Source organism: Brachyhypopomus gauderio, unplaced genomic scaffold (genome assembly GCF_052324685.1).
Source record: "Brachyhypopomus gauderio isolate BG-103 unplaced genomic scaffold, BGAUD_0.2 sc67, whole genome shotgun sequence".
Classification (NCBI taxonomy): domain Eukaryota; kingdom Metazoa; phylum Chordata; class Actinopteri; order Gymnotiformes; family Hypopomidae; genus Brachyhypopomus; species Brachyhypopomus gauderio.
In genome coordinates this window covers 967582-979892 of record NW_027506888.1, presented here as the reverse complement: position 1 = coordinate 979892, position 12311 = coordinate 967582, and the positions used below count along the sequence as shown (strand labels likewise).

At 41.8% G+C, this 12311-nt stretch overlaps 1 protein-coding gene across 3 annotated transcripts in view; it reads right to left on the bottom strand.

Moving 5' to 3' along the window:
• Nucleotides 1-12311, bottom strand: part of LOC143490839 (complement C3-like) — a 33768-nt gene that overhangs the window by 12477 nt on the left and 8980 nt on the right. For all 3 annotated transcript variants that reach the window (XM_076989348.1, XM_076989349.1, XM_076989350.1), the window contains exons 11-24: nucleotides 10118-10233; nucleotides 9244-9390; nucleotides 8372-8575; nucleotides 7876-8067; nucleotides 7415-7567; nucleotides 7008-7137; nucleotides 6751-6822; nucleotides 6378-6572; nucleotides 5953-6070; nucleotides 3747-3838; nucleotides 3521-3660; nucleotides 3146-3358; nucleotides 2985-3048; nucleotides 2780-2866 (exon numbers count right to left, since the gene is read on the bottom strand). In XM_076989348.1, coding sequence (XP_076845463.1) covers nucleotides 2780-2866; nucleotides 2985-3048; nucleotides 3146-3358; nucleotides 3521-3660; nucleotides 3747-3838; nucleotides 5953-6070; nucleotides 6378-6572; nucleotides 6751-6822; nucleotides 7008-7137; nucleotides 7415-7567; nucleotides 7876-8067; nucleotides 8372-8575; nucleotides 9244-9390; nucleotides 10118-10233 — 1923 coding nt within the window. The remainder of the gene's footprint in view (nucleotides 1-2779; nucleotides 2867-2984; nucleotides 3049-3145; nucleotides 3359-3520; nucleotides 3661-3746; nucleotides 3839-5952; nucleotides 6071-6377; nucleotides 6573-6750; nucleotides 6823-7007; nucleotides 7138-7414; nucleotides 7568-7875; nucleotides 8068-8371; nucleotides 8576-9243; nucleotides 9391-10117; nucleotides 10234-12311) is intronic.

Sequence of the window (12311 nt, the reverse complement as noted above, 5' to 3'; positions counted from 1 at the left end):
TCCAAATCAGTGGTGGTTCGGGGGCATGGGGTTGGGAGGGGGTTTTTGGGAGGCCACAACATGCTTGGTCCTCCCTAATGCCCCCCTAAATTAGGCGTGGCATGAGACAACATTTTTGTGAATGGCGATAAAGCAGCACAAGTATTGCCAATGTAGCAAGTTAGCCAATGTAGAGAGGATGACGAGAACCATCAACACAGGATTTTGCAATATCTGGGGCAGTTATTCAAAGGGTGTTTATTTACTTAATGAATGAAGTTTGGATCATTCATTGGTTGTATTTAATGTGATCATTACATTTCAATAAAACTTGTTTAGATCATTTTAAACTCAATATTAGTGCTCATTGTGTATTTCCTCATTATATATATTGTCTTTCTACTAACCAACATACATTACGACATCTTATCATCTCGCCATCCATATACTCAGACACACCACTGACTGTAATGCTAGTCTTCTGTCACACCACATACGAGGTGCAGCAAAGACACCGCAGACGACTGAGGGAGGCTTCAAAACTACTGCCACTGTCTGTTATCACAGTGTTGATAATAGCGTTTATCCACTTTTTACCTAGTAACAACAGTTGCGTACACAACAGAGCTCGTAGTGTGCGTGCAACCTCACCGTGTCGTAGCCCACCTCCTCCAACCGTGCCAAAGTCCTGAAGAATATCACACCTTGTGTTTATATCGAAGTCTGTGTTCATATCACACCTTGTGTTTATATCGAAGTTTGTGTTCATATCACACCTTATGTTTATATCGAAGTTTGTGTTCATATCACACCTTGTGTTTATATCGAAGTTTGTGTTCATATCACACCTTGTGTTTATATCGAAGTTTGTGTTCATATCACACCTTATGTTTATATCAAAGTTTGTGTTCATATCACGCCTTATGTTTATATCGAAGTTTGTGTTCATATCACACCTTGTTTATATCGAAGTTTGTGTTCATATCACACCTTATGTTTATATCGAAGTTTGTGTTCATATCACGCCTTATGTTTATATCGAAGTTTGTGTTCATATCACGCCTTATGTTTATATCGAAGTTTGTGTTTATGTTTTTGTTTATGTGTTGTTCGCTTAGCTTGAGTTCACCCCGGTATTTTCGTCAAACGTGCATGTGCGTGAGATGAAAACACCGCTTCCCAGTCAGGACAAAATCCTGGAGTGTGTGTGTGTGTGTGTGTGTGTGTGTGAGAGAGAGAGAGAGAGAGAGAGAGAGAGAGAGAGAGAGAGAGAGAGAGAGAGAGAGAGAGAGAGAGAGAGGGGAAGGGATGGGTGATATTCAAATGTGCCCATGTGTATGATGTGGCTCTTTGGTTTAGAATAAATCACCTGTGCTCTTTAACATATAGCCATATTGATCTGCTGTTCCAATTCTCAAACTTGGTGCCATTTTATTTTCTTTGTTCTCCATTAGAGAACCTGGACAGAAAATCCTGCATCTTTCTTACACATGCATTCACACTCTTCCATTCTTACATCACACACACACATTCACACTCTTCCACTTTTCCACACACACCCCAAATAGCCATTTAGCTTGTTTCACTGTAAATATGATTGTTGAGGCTGATTATATCTTAGAGTCAGCCCCATCGACAGGGGGGGACAACCGGGTCTGTTGTCCCGGGCCCCAGGGACAGGGGGGCCCATCAAAGAGCCCAGCAATTTATTTTTTATTTAAAGTCTATAATTTTTAAATAATCTTGAAATCTTTCATTAATATAAAATTCTGTACTCAAAATAAGCTCAATGGCTAAAATATATATGTTTTTTCCATTAAGTGCATACACCCCCGCCTCCCACCGAAAAATGGTTTGATCCAGCGACCGTAACCGGCTGGTACCCGCCCAACAGCGGGAAATACAGTGGTGGATAGTTAAAGTAAATACAGAAATCTGGAGCGCAGAAAAGAAAGGAAAAACATTTACCTGACGAATGTTAAAGTTGCATTGTGTTCCAGGTTTGAAAAGTGCTGGAATTTAGGCTAAAGTACTTGAAAATGCTTGAAATTGTAACTACTTCGTTTCACAACAAATATCTGTCTGACTGGACAGTTCTCTTGTATTACGTTAACAAATACGAGCCTCTTGTAATTCCAGGACGAAACATGAGTGAACGTGAAGACGTTAAGATTGGGCATTTTGAAAATAAACCACCATTAAATAAAGTGAATTATTTCGAATCATTTCGAGTATATGTATAAATATTTAACTTAATTAAGTTTAACGTGCTGGAAAATATTGAAATGGACCTTTAAAGTGACGTACAAGTGCTTTAATTCCACCTTATAAACGTGTATGAACCCTGCAAACGTGACTTTGTTCATTGCGCTGATGCGCGGTGCGCGCGAAGTTACAAAAGTCAAGAGGTGCACGACCTCGCGAATCGGCAGCGCGTGAGGCCCTCGCGCATGGGCGGAGCCACTGCGATTACGTAATTTTCGCCCCGCGAACCCTCGCAACGCGTCAAGTATAAACCAGTCATATACTATATGACCTAACACAAGGATTGTCTGCTACAGAGGAAATTCAAATGACGTGCGCGAGGGGGGGTTTGGGGGGGATGCACATGAAACCTTCTTGTCTCGGGCCCCAGCAAGACTGTCAACGGGCCTGCTTAGAGTTGTTGTGTTAATATGTGTATCATTTCTTATCACCCTGTTTTCTCCAAGTATAAGGTAAGATAAGATATAACCATTCACCATTAAGGTGAGACAACATTTTTTTTATTGGCTATAAAAACATGCAACATTCTCCTTACCAGAAACAGTGATGTATGTGTGAGCAGGAGTGTCTGGAATTTGTCCTTCTGGAATATCAGTCTTCATATGCACAACTTGCACCCCATCTACTCCCAGCAAAAGAAAGAAATAGAAGAAGCAAGTGACAATAAGACAAACACACACACAGTCTCTGACTACTGATAGGGTCAGTGCAGCAGTATTGTAACAAAATTACTTCCTCACCTGAGTATTTAGAAGGGTTGAGTACCTCATTAAGTTCCACCTTTTCTGTTAAAACTCCTTCGGACTGAGCAAGAGGTAGAGAATATAAGTCTTTGTATTTTTTTTCCTTCTGTTCACTTTCTTTTCTTAACAGCGATCATATGGGAATCTAAGGAACTCACCACCACCTTCAGGGTCTTCCTCACTCCATCAGAGAGAGTAGTTCCATAGGCTGAGACCTTCACCTCGATAGAGTGTTCCCCGAGCTCCATGGGAATGATTATGTATGGAATAGACCTGGTGGATTTGGCGTCTACAAAAACCGTTGTACGGTATTTGACCTTCTTGCTTGCTGCACTGCAGATGTGCTCCGTCTCTAAGAAGTCCACTCGTACCTGGTGGAACAGGAAGCACAACAAATCAAGCAACAAAACAAAATGTGCATTCGTTGTGAGATGTATAGACTGGACTTGGATCAGCTGCATTCCATAAACAAAATACAGCACAGTGAGAAAAGCATCAATGATTCTGTAGTTATGAGAGATTAGGAAATGTACCTTGAGTCTTTTTGTTGAAAAGTTGTGCAGAATGGCCTTGATTTCTAATTGTTCGTTGCGCACTGCTGAGTACGGCAACTTCAGGTCCACAAAGAAGTCCTTTACAACGACCATTTCATAAGGATCAGCCACACAGATACCTAAATAGAGAAAGAAACACCATATTGTGTCATATTTTAAGATCATATTTTAAGGCATGGCTGTGGGCTGAAGGACTGGGACTGACCATGGGTCTTAGACAGACTGATAGCTAGCACCTGCCAGGTAGTAATGGAGTCTTTCAGGTAGTTTTTTCTCATGGTGAGAGTTGATGTCACACTGGAAGAAACAACAGGGATAACAGCAGATCAGTGTCACAGGTAAACAGCTAATTACTACATTAAGTTATAACCCATGTGCATAACATCACAAACTGTCCAAGAAATACATACACCATATACAATTCATAAACATAAATGTGTGTTGTTGAATGAATGAATGAATGTTTCAATTTATATAGCGCCTTTCAGGATACCCAAGGCGCTTTACAATTGTTAACACAGCTACATCTCAGACAACCAATCACACACCGGCGAGAAGCGGCAGCCAATTGCGCACAATTTTTTTTCTCAAAAAATGTTTGGTTACCTCAGGTGTAAATTTTATTTTTAAATGGTGGGTACAAGAATGTAAACCTGTTGTTTGTACTGAAATGTGGCCTCTGCTCCCTCTGACCTACCAAAGTTTCTGTAACAATCTGCTTGACGCAGAAAAGGGAGGCGGACACAAACGCTGAAGAGAGCGAGATTTATTCAAGGGAATTCCATGGACAGAGTCAAAATAGCAGGCGGGGGTCATATCAGGTAGGTAAGCAGAACATGAAATATAAACGGGCATATTCGGACAGGGAACTAAACACGACGGGGAAACACAGAACAGGCAGATAAACACGGATAACGGAAAACACAAAGAGCAAACTCATGAACGGCATCAATACAGCAAACAGGAATGAACAAAACAACTGATAACCAGACATGGGAGACACTGGGACTATAAATGCACAGAACTAGACAAGACACAGGTGCAGACAATGATGACATGGGCGTGGCAGACGAGGGGAAACCAGGGCAACAGACGAGCAGGGCGGGACCCAGGAGCAGGGAACAACACAGACACGAGGGAACAGGGAAACCGGAGTGATAGCTAGGAGAGGGGGCGTAGCCCTACATGACTGAACCCTCCCTCAAAGCGTGCCACTCCGGGGCACGCAAGGGCAGACAGGACAGGGAACCAGACTAGGACAGGACAGGGAACCACGGCACATGGCGAGGGACAGTGACAGCGGACACGGGACAGGACACTATGGGACAGACTGGAGGGACAAGACCGGGCAAGACAGGACATGGGACCTGGGGCACGGCAGGGACAGGAGATGCGAAGGCAGGCCAGGAGCTGGGCTTGGACGCAACATGATAAGGGACAAAGGGAGAACGGACAGGGCCAGGGCGAGGCACAGGAGTAGGGAAGGACAGGACAGGACCGGGAACAGACACGGAAGTGGGGCCAGGGGACAGGGCAAAGGCAAACACTGAGGCAAAGACGCTATGAACAACAGAGACGGGCACAGGCACAAGGTGGGTAACGACTTGGGGAACAGACATGGGGACAGGGACAGGGACGACACCACAGGAAACAGACACGGGAACAGGAACATGGACACGAACAGACACAACCACGGGGACCGGAACCAAAACAAAACCAGGGATGGGACCGGGGTTCAAGGGGAACATGGGCCCAAGGGACAAACATCCATAAGGAAGCACAGGCATATTGTGTCCAAGCCCACACATGGGCAGCACAGTCTCCGGGGAAACAGGCAGGGTCCGCTGACGGCCAGCGGGAACAGGCGTGGCCGGCAGACGAGCAGCGGGAACAGGAACAGGCGACGACCCCCTCTGGGTCACGGGAACAGGAAACACAGGTGACCCCTTCCGGGTCGCGGGAACAGGACCCGCGGGTGACCCCAATTTCACTTCTCATAATACCTATTTTGGTCCTCCATCACAGTCATCCATTAGCTTACCTTTGCTAATGGTCTCCTGATTACAGATGTTATACCAGTCCTCTATGCTATAATTTTGCCTATTTATACTGTCAGTTTGTGACTTTCCTTCTCGCACTCTCTGTTCCACTGATGTTAGGGGGCCTTTAATGTCTATGTGTGTACTGTTCTGAACTTTGACACTTGCTTTTTTATGATAATTTTGCTCAGTCTCATATTTTGTCAGATAGCTCATGGATTGATCTATGACTGGCCACTGTATCTGCTTTGCCCGTTTTGGTACCTTGGATTCTGAAAAAGTACTGATTTGTTATTTGTTTACTAGCATGGTTTGACAATTTCACTGTGTCTGAAATTTGCTAAAATTGAAAACCAGAATCTCTGTGTGTACCATGGCTGGTTTCCCTGGCAGGGGGGCAGATTCAAATCCTCCCACAGCCAGCTCTCAGGAAACTGAGTGCGTGACACGATGTCATCAGAGCTTATGTAATCACCATCGTCTTCCTCACCTGAGGAGGCAATGGCAAACAAATGCATGTGAACGACAACCACATTTTAAACAAGATTCACATGAGAAGATTACCTTGAAATCTTATTGGTAATGATTAGATGTATTGACGTTCATTCTGTGGATTGTATAGCTGACCTTAATATGATAGGTGTGTAAGTAAGCTGTTCAACAGTATAAACCTTGAACTTCGAAATGTACATGCATATTTTAACATCACCAAATTCAAAATTTCAAAGCTTCTTGGAAGCAACCTCCCTCAAGTCAAAACAAGTTAAAAAAGCGCATACAGCAGGGTGGGTTCTTACTGCGAGCCAAGTACAGCTCCCCCTCCCCCTCCCCCTCCTTGTGGGTCACCATCTGCTTGCAGCAGTGCAGGAAAGCCTGGACACACTCCATGCCGTCTGTGATAAACTTAGCCCTGCGGTCACACGTGTAGCCCAACTTGTTCTGCTTCAGACCATCTGCACAGCATTTCTTCAGATCACCACTGTACTTCCCAGCTGGACATGAAGGAGCAAAGAGAACAGGGTAAGAACATTGAGCATTATCCTGGCTAAGATCTGAAGATCTAGCTGAAGATCCAGTTGAAGTTTTATTCAGTTGTTTACAGAAGATCTGACATGATTAAGCACTAAAATTTAGATACTATGGAGGTATCTAAACAACATTGCTTCTTACTGAGTGTGGTGGTGATTTGTAGTAGACTCAAAGCTCTCCGTTTTCTTTTTAGTGGAGCAGGACATTCTGGTGCTATATGGAAAGAAAGGTCCATTGATGAAATTCACATTCCCAGTGTGGGGGCTTGATCAGAACACAGTCTGTTTTAAGTATGGATTGCACTTTAATCATTTTGAGGAAGCAATTCTGAAAATTCTGAAAAGTTTTCTTATTTTATACAGACTATAATGTCATTGGGGGAAAAATGTCCAAAGTACTTGATCTGGAGTCGGTCCCTCCTGCTTTGTCGGACTCAAACAGCAGACCTGCGTCGTAGAAAACCCCCATACTGTCTTTACCACTTCCAGCAGTGCAGCCTGTGTCATGCTTCTCAATGATGTCCCAGATCTGTTGGTGGACGTGGGAAAACAATCACAAAATGGGACCAAGTTTATTCATGATAATAATAATCATCACTGTCATAATAAAGTGAGTTCATGTAGCACCTTTTACAAACCCAAGTGTGTTTTACAATGGAGGGGGGGGGGGGGGGGGGGGGGGGGGGACGACGACCCACCAGGATGTAGTGCAAGAAAGAGAAACCACAAGTAGCCAAAATAAGTATCAATGGAAAAGTTTCCCAAACATTCCATGAAACTACAAGACATTTAGACAAACTGCATACCTTGGGCTGCGTTAGTCTGTTCTTGTTGAGCACAAAGATGCCTTTATCCACTGCCACAAGACCAACCTTGGCACCTGGATCTCCAGTGATTGTGAGGACAAAACCGTCCCCTGGTGCATAGGCACTGTTGTGATTCTTTACCCTCACTTCCAGCTACATTAAAGTGATAAGAAAGGTGGAGTGATAAGGCACAGCAAAGACTACAGTGGTAATTCTGCTTTATTTTGAAAATACTATACAATATACTTTACTATACTTTTCTAGATAAGGCATATGTAACCATGCCATTCTTTTGCCAGGCACACATATATGAAATGCTTAAGCACTCTCCATTATCGCTTGCTAATGATCTGGCTCATAATGTGGACTAAAATTGCTCAGGATTTTTTCAATCTCAGAGAATTCTGTCTTCTCCCACCCATAGAACTTCATTACTTTTCACAGGATGCAGCATGGCCTACCGTTCCCAAACAAGTGTCCTTCACGTCAACCCAGACTGAGTCGGACACGACCTCAGATGGTCCCACGTGGTAATACGCCACCACTCGGAACGAGGGGACCATGTCTTTGGTGACAGGCATGGACAGAGTCACGAGAGAATGTCCTTGTGTCTTAAACCTCTTTGCTTGCACAATCTGTCCTTTACTGAGGATCTGGAGGAAAAAAAGAAGCAGTTCAAGGAAAGAACACTTTCAAGTCAATTCAACTCAATAAGTAGACCTGGTTAGCAGAGACACTCCCAAACCTTGCAAAGGTGCATTTAGTTATTTTCTGCTGTCCATCAACAGACATATTGTAAAATAAACAGCATTTATGAATTTCTCAATAACTCATAGAAATACTGCAAAACAGCATTTATTAATGTATAAATACTCTGTATAAATAATGTATAAATAATTTGTTGTAATCTGTTAGTGACTGTTAGTGTGTATGGTTGTGTGTAGAAGCAGCACCAACCAAATAAGTGAAATCCTGATTTTGGACACCTGGGCTCTTGCCAAAGTTGAGACTGATTTTGATCTGATCACCAATAACCAGTTCTGAAGCATCTATGCCAATATGAAGGTAATTACTGGAACCTCCTTTGGTAGTGTAGGGTAGAGCAGTCATCTGGTTTACAGCCTGTCTGTCATTAGTTAAGCGTGGGTCTTTGGTTTTTACCTGGAGCATTCCAAAAAGATTCCAGGATTTCAATTTTCAGTATGTTACTATTACTCACACCAGACATTAAAATGGTCATAAACATAATGGCAGTGTGTTGCCTTCCTCTAAGTGTTTTGATCTGCCCTGTTTCACAATGAAGGCAACAGCATGAAAAAATGTAGCCTTAGCGTCCTGTGTATTAGAAGTAACACATGCACAACACACCCACCAAAAACACTATTACTACAACTATTAACAATAATAAAACTAAAACCATGACACTGGATCCCGAACTCACTAAACAAGCCTTTACAGCCCTACAGTACTTTGTTGTATGTTTAGTATGTTTAACATGGCTTATTGCAGTTTCCTCTATCAGAACAGTAACAATCTTTACTAATAAACAATGAGACAGAGTAGCTAGAATCTATGCAAACTAACTTCCTGGCCTATTTCGCAATTAAGATATTTGACTGAACCCTTTGACTATGGTTAAGTAGATTTTATTTGCTGTGGAAAATTTCCATAACACAACTTTAACCATTTACCATTAGCAAGCACTTTGCACAACTTTAAACTGCTCCCATTTAAAATGCTCCATTTAAAAATGCTTATTTACTTATTTTTGAGGACCCTCCCCAGACTCACAGTGATTGGTAGACTGGGCTAAAGACCCCCTGACTCACAGTGATTGGTAGACTCTTGGCTCCTCCCTGAGTATTGACTGTGACCTTTGCCATGCCGTTGGCTTTGGTGCGACTCGATACTGCTCCAGGACTGACCACCACATCCACATTTTCAGCAGGTGTCTGATCTGGATTTGTCACATAAACCTTTTAAAACAACAAATAACACAAAAATCCAGCACAGACATGTTATGCATGTGTTCTCATGTTAAATTTTTCACATTCAGCACAACAATCGGCCTTCTGATCCATGGTTAAACCACATTATTCCATAGACCTATGCTAAATATAAAATGTCCATGCCTTTACCCACTGAACCGGACTCCTTTTCACCGTTTTTTTTACTTTTTCCTGCCTGATATTAGCCTGTGGATTATGAATTTTGTACTTCTGCTTATTGTGAGTAAACTGTCATAGTGTGACGGGCAGGGTGAGCGAAACAAAAAGGAAGCGATCACGCCAAGTCTCAGGGAAAATGGAGGGTTTAATGAAGAAAGTGCGCAAACCAAAAACCCGTGACATGATCCAAATTAAGGATATAATGACCAGCGGTCAACTGGTATAAAGACAAGACGTATCAGGTGAGACGGATCGCGGGCCTTGCCCAGCCCATTGACGAACACAACACAACAACAACCGGACAACTGCCGCTGTGGACAGAAGCGACCAGTAGGGGGACCGCCGTACCATGACACATGGCTCTTAAACCTTCAAATGGCTCCTTCCATATTACCTGACAGAATCTTTTAGAGAGAAAAAAAATGCCAACAAAAAATTATCAAGCTCTTCATTATCTGAATCAAGTTTCATACAGCAAGACATAACTAAAACTTCACAGCATGTTCATACTGATGTAGAAAAAAATGCTTTTCACCATAACATCAAAAGACATTCCAGGTTTGAAGAATTTCGGGGTTCTTTTGAAGTGGATGGTGTATGGTGATGTCACAATCTGAATGCCCCTCCTCTGTGCTTCCACCATTTCACTTCCTGAAACACATGCGCGCTTCTACGTCAGTATGAATGTTAGCATTACAGTTTTTCTCAGTCAATTTGGTTCATTTCTCAGATCAGAATTGAAATTCTCAAAACTGTTCATTCAGTCTCCACATCTCCTTGTCACTTGTGCACATCGCATTTCTCATTGTGTTTAACGTTTTGCAAATGCTTTTGTACATATTGCAAATGGACATGGACAGTTGTCTGTTGATTTTTACATTATCAGTTGCTTTTGACATGTTTATCAAAATGTGTTGTACAGATTGTCTGTTGAATTGTCTTACCCTCCAAAACATTTAGTCTTTAGGTCTTCGCCTAGGTTATTATATGCAAAAGTGCATGTCGTAATCTCTAAGGCATCATTTTACATTTATTTATTTAGTTTATTTTTTTGTTGTTAAATTTTGGTAATTTATCCTAATTTGATTAAGTTGTTTACAAGTGAACATTCAATTACAGTAAGAAAGGGAATTGGTGAAGGTTTAGATCAACCAATGGTCTCAACCATAGGTCAGTGGTGCGTCTCATGAACCTTTACTGTAATTGGCAAACATTTATAGACGCTAAACACTGAAGTATCATAAAGTCTCATAATGGAAAGACAAGGCCATGTATAGGGTGAACAGCCAATAAGAGAAGTAAGGCTGTGTGGTGTAGAGGGGTAAGACTATGTGGTGTAGAGGGGTAAGACTATGTGGTGTAGAGGGGTAAGGCTGTGTGGTGTAGAGGAGTAAGACTATATGGTCTAGAGCAGGGGTTCTCAACTGGTCTCAGCCCGGGACCCACTTTTTCTCATTGTCATTAAGTCGCGACCCAGTTTTATACAGTACAAATGTTATAACAAATTAAAAGGGTAAACAATTGGTGGTTACCATGGCAACAAGATGGTTCTCATGCTGGGCTACATACTAAAAATTACTCAAGGAGCCAGAAGGTCCTAAAAGAAAAAAATCAGGCACCAATAACTTTTTCTAGGTGCCATAATATAAACTAATAAGCACTCACATCAGGTCAGCTGTTATTTAGGATCTCTGTCATCCAACATGACTGATGTTTTCTCTTCCTTGTAACTGTGGTTAAGTTGGTTTCATGTTCGCGTATTCGGAATTAGACATGTTTTAAATGTACTACTATTACCATCTACAAATGACCTTAACATGGACAAAAGTGGTGGTCGTAAAGGCCCCGGAGCACTGCGCACTCTTTTTTTCTGCAAAGATTTAAATAATTTTTTTAACGATTCTTCATAAGATAAAAACAAGTTGTATAAATATTAAGTGCACATTTTGTCAAATGTTTAAATAGCTTTTAAAATGTCCATCATAAGAGCATAAAAAAGAGTTATAGTTAAGTGCATCCTAATCAACAACCTTGTTTTGTGGAATTATGATGGCCCATTTAAAAGCTATTGAAATATTTGACAAAAACTGACCACCACACAATGGTGCAAGGTATAAATACCCATCTTTTAGTTGTAGGTTGTTATTAAAGATTAACTTTATGTAATCCAACTTCTTTGGTGGTCTTAGATGGACCGTTTAAAAGCTATTGAAATTATTGCAAAAAACGCGCAGTGCTCTGGGGCCTTTACGACCTCCACTTCCGTGTTAAGGTCATTTGTAGACGGTGCCTTAGACGGTGCAGCGGTGACAGGAGTATATTTAAAATAACATGTTTTAAAATACATATATTCCTGATGTAAACAAAGTTGTAGATGTTTGTCTTGGGTGCCAGAAATAAGAATTTGCATATTTTGGTACTTTTAACTTAAAGGTATTGAAGAAAGAATTCCGAATATGCGAACGTGAAACGAACTTTACCAGGTTTCAAAGTATGTATATGAGTGACTTTTGATCCCATTAAAATGAACTTAAAACTATGTACAGTTATAAAGGAGTGTGTCCTCTTATGGTCCGACAGAAATGTAGACTGTGTGAAAAAATCCAATATTTTTGGCTTCGCTATTTTCAACAAGCTAACGCTTAGTGCTAAAGTTTCAGCTCGGCTCTGCTGCTTTGCGAGTCACGCTGGTGATTCCCGCTTTTGTTAATGGGCAGAGCGAACATGAG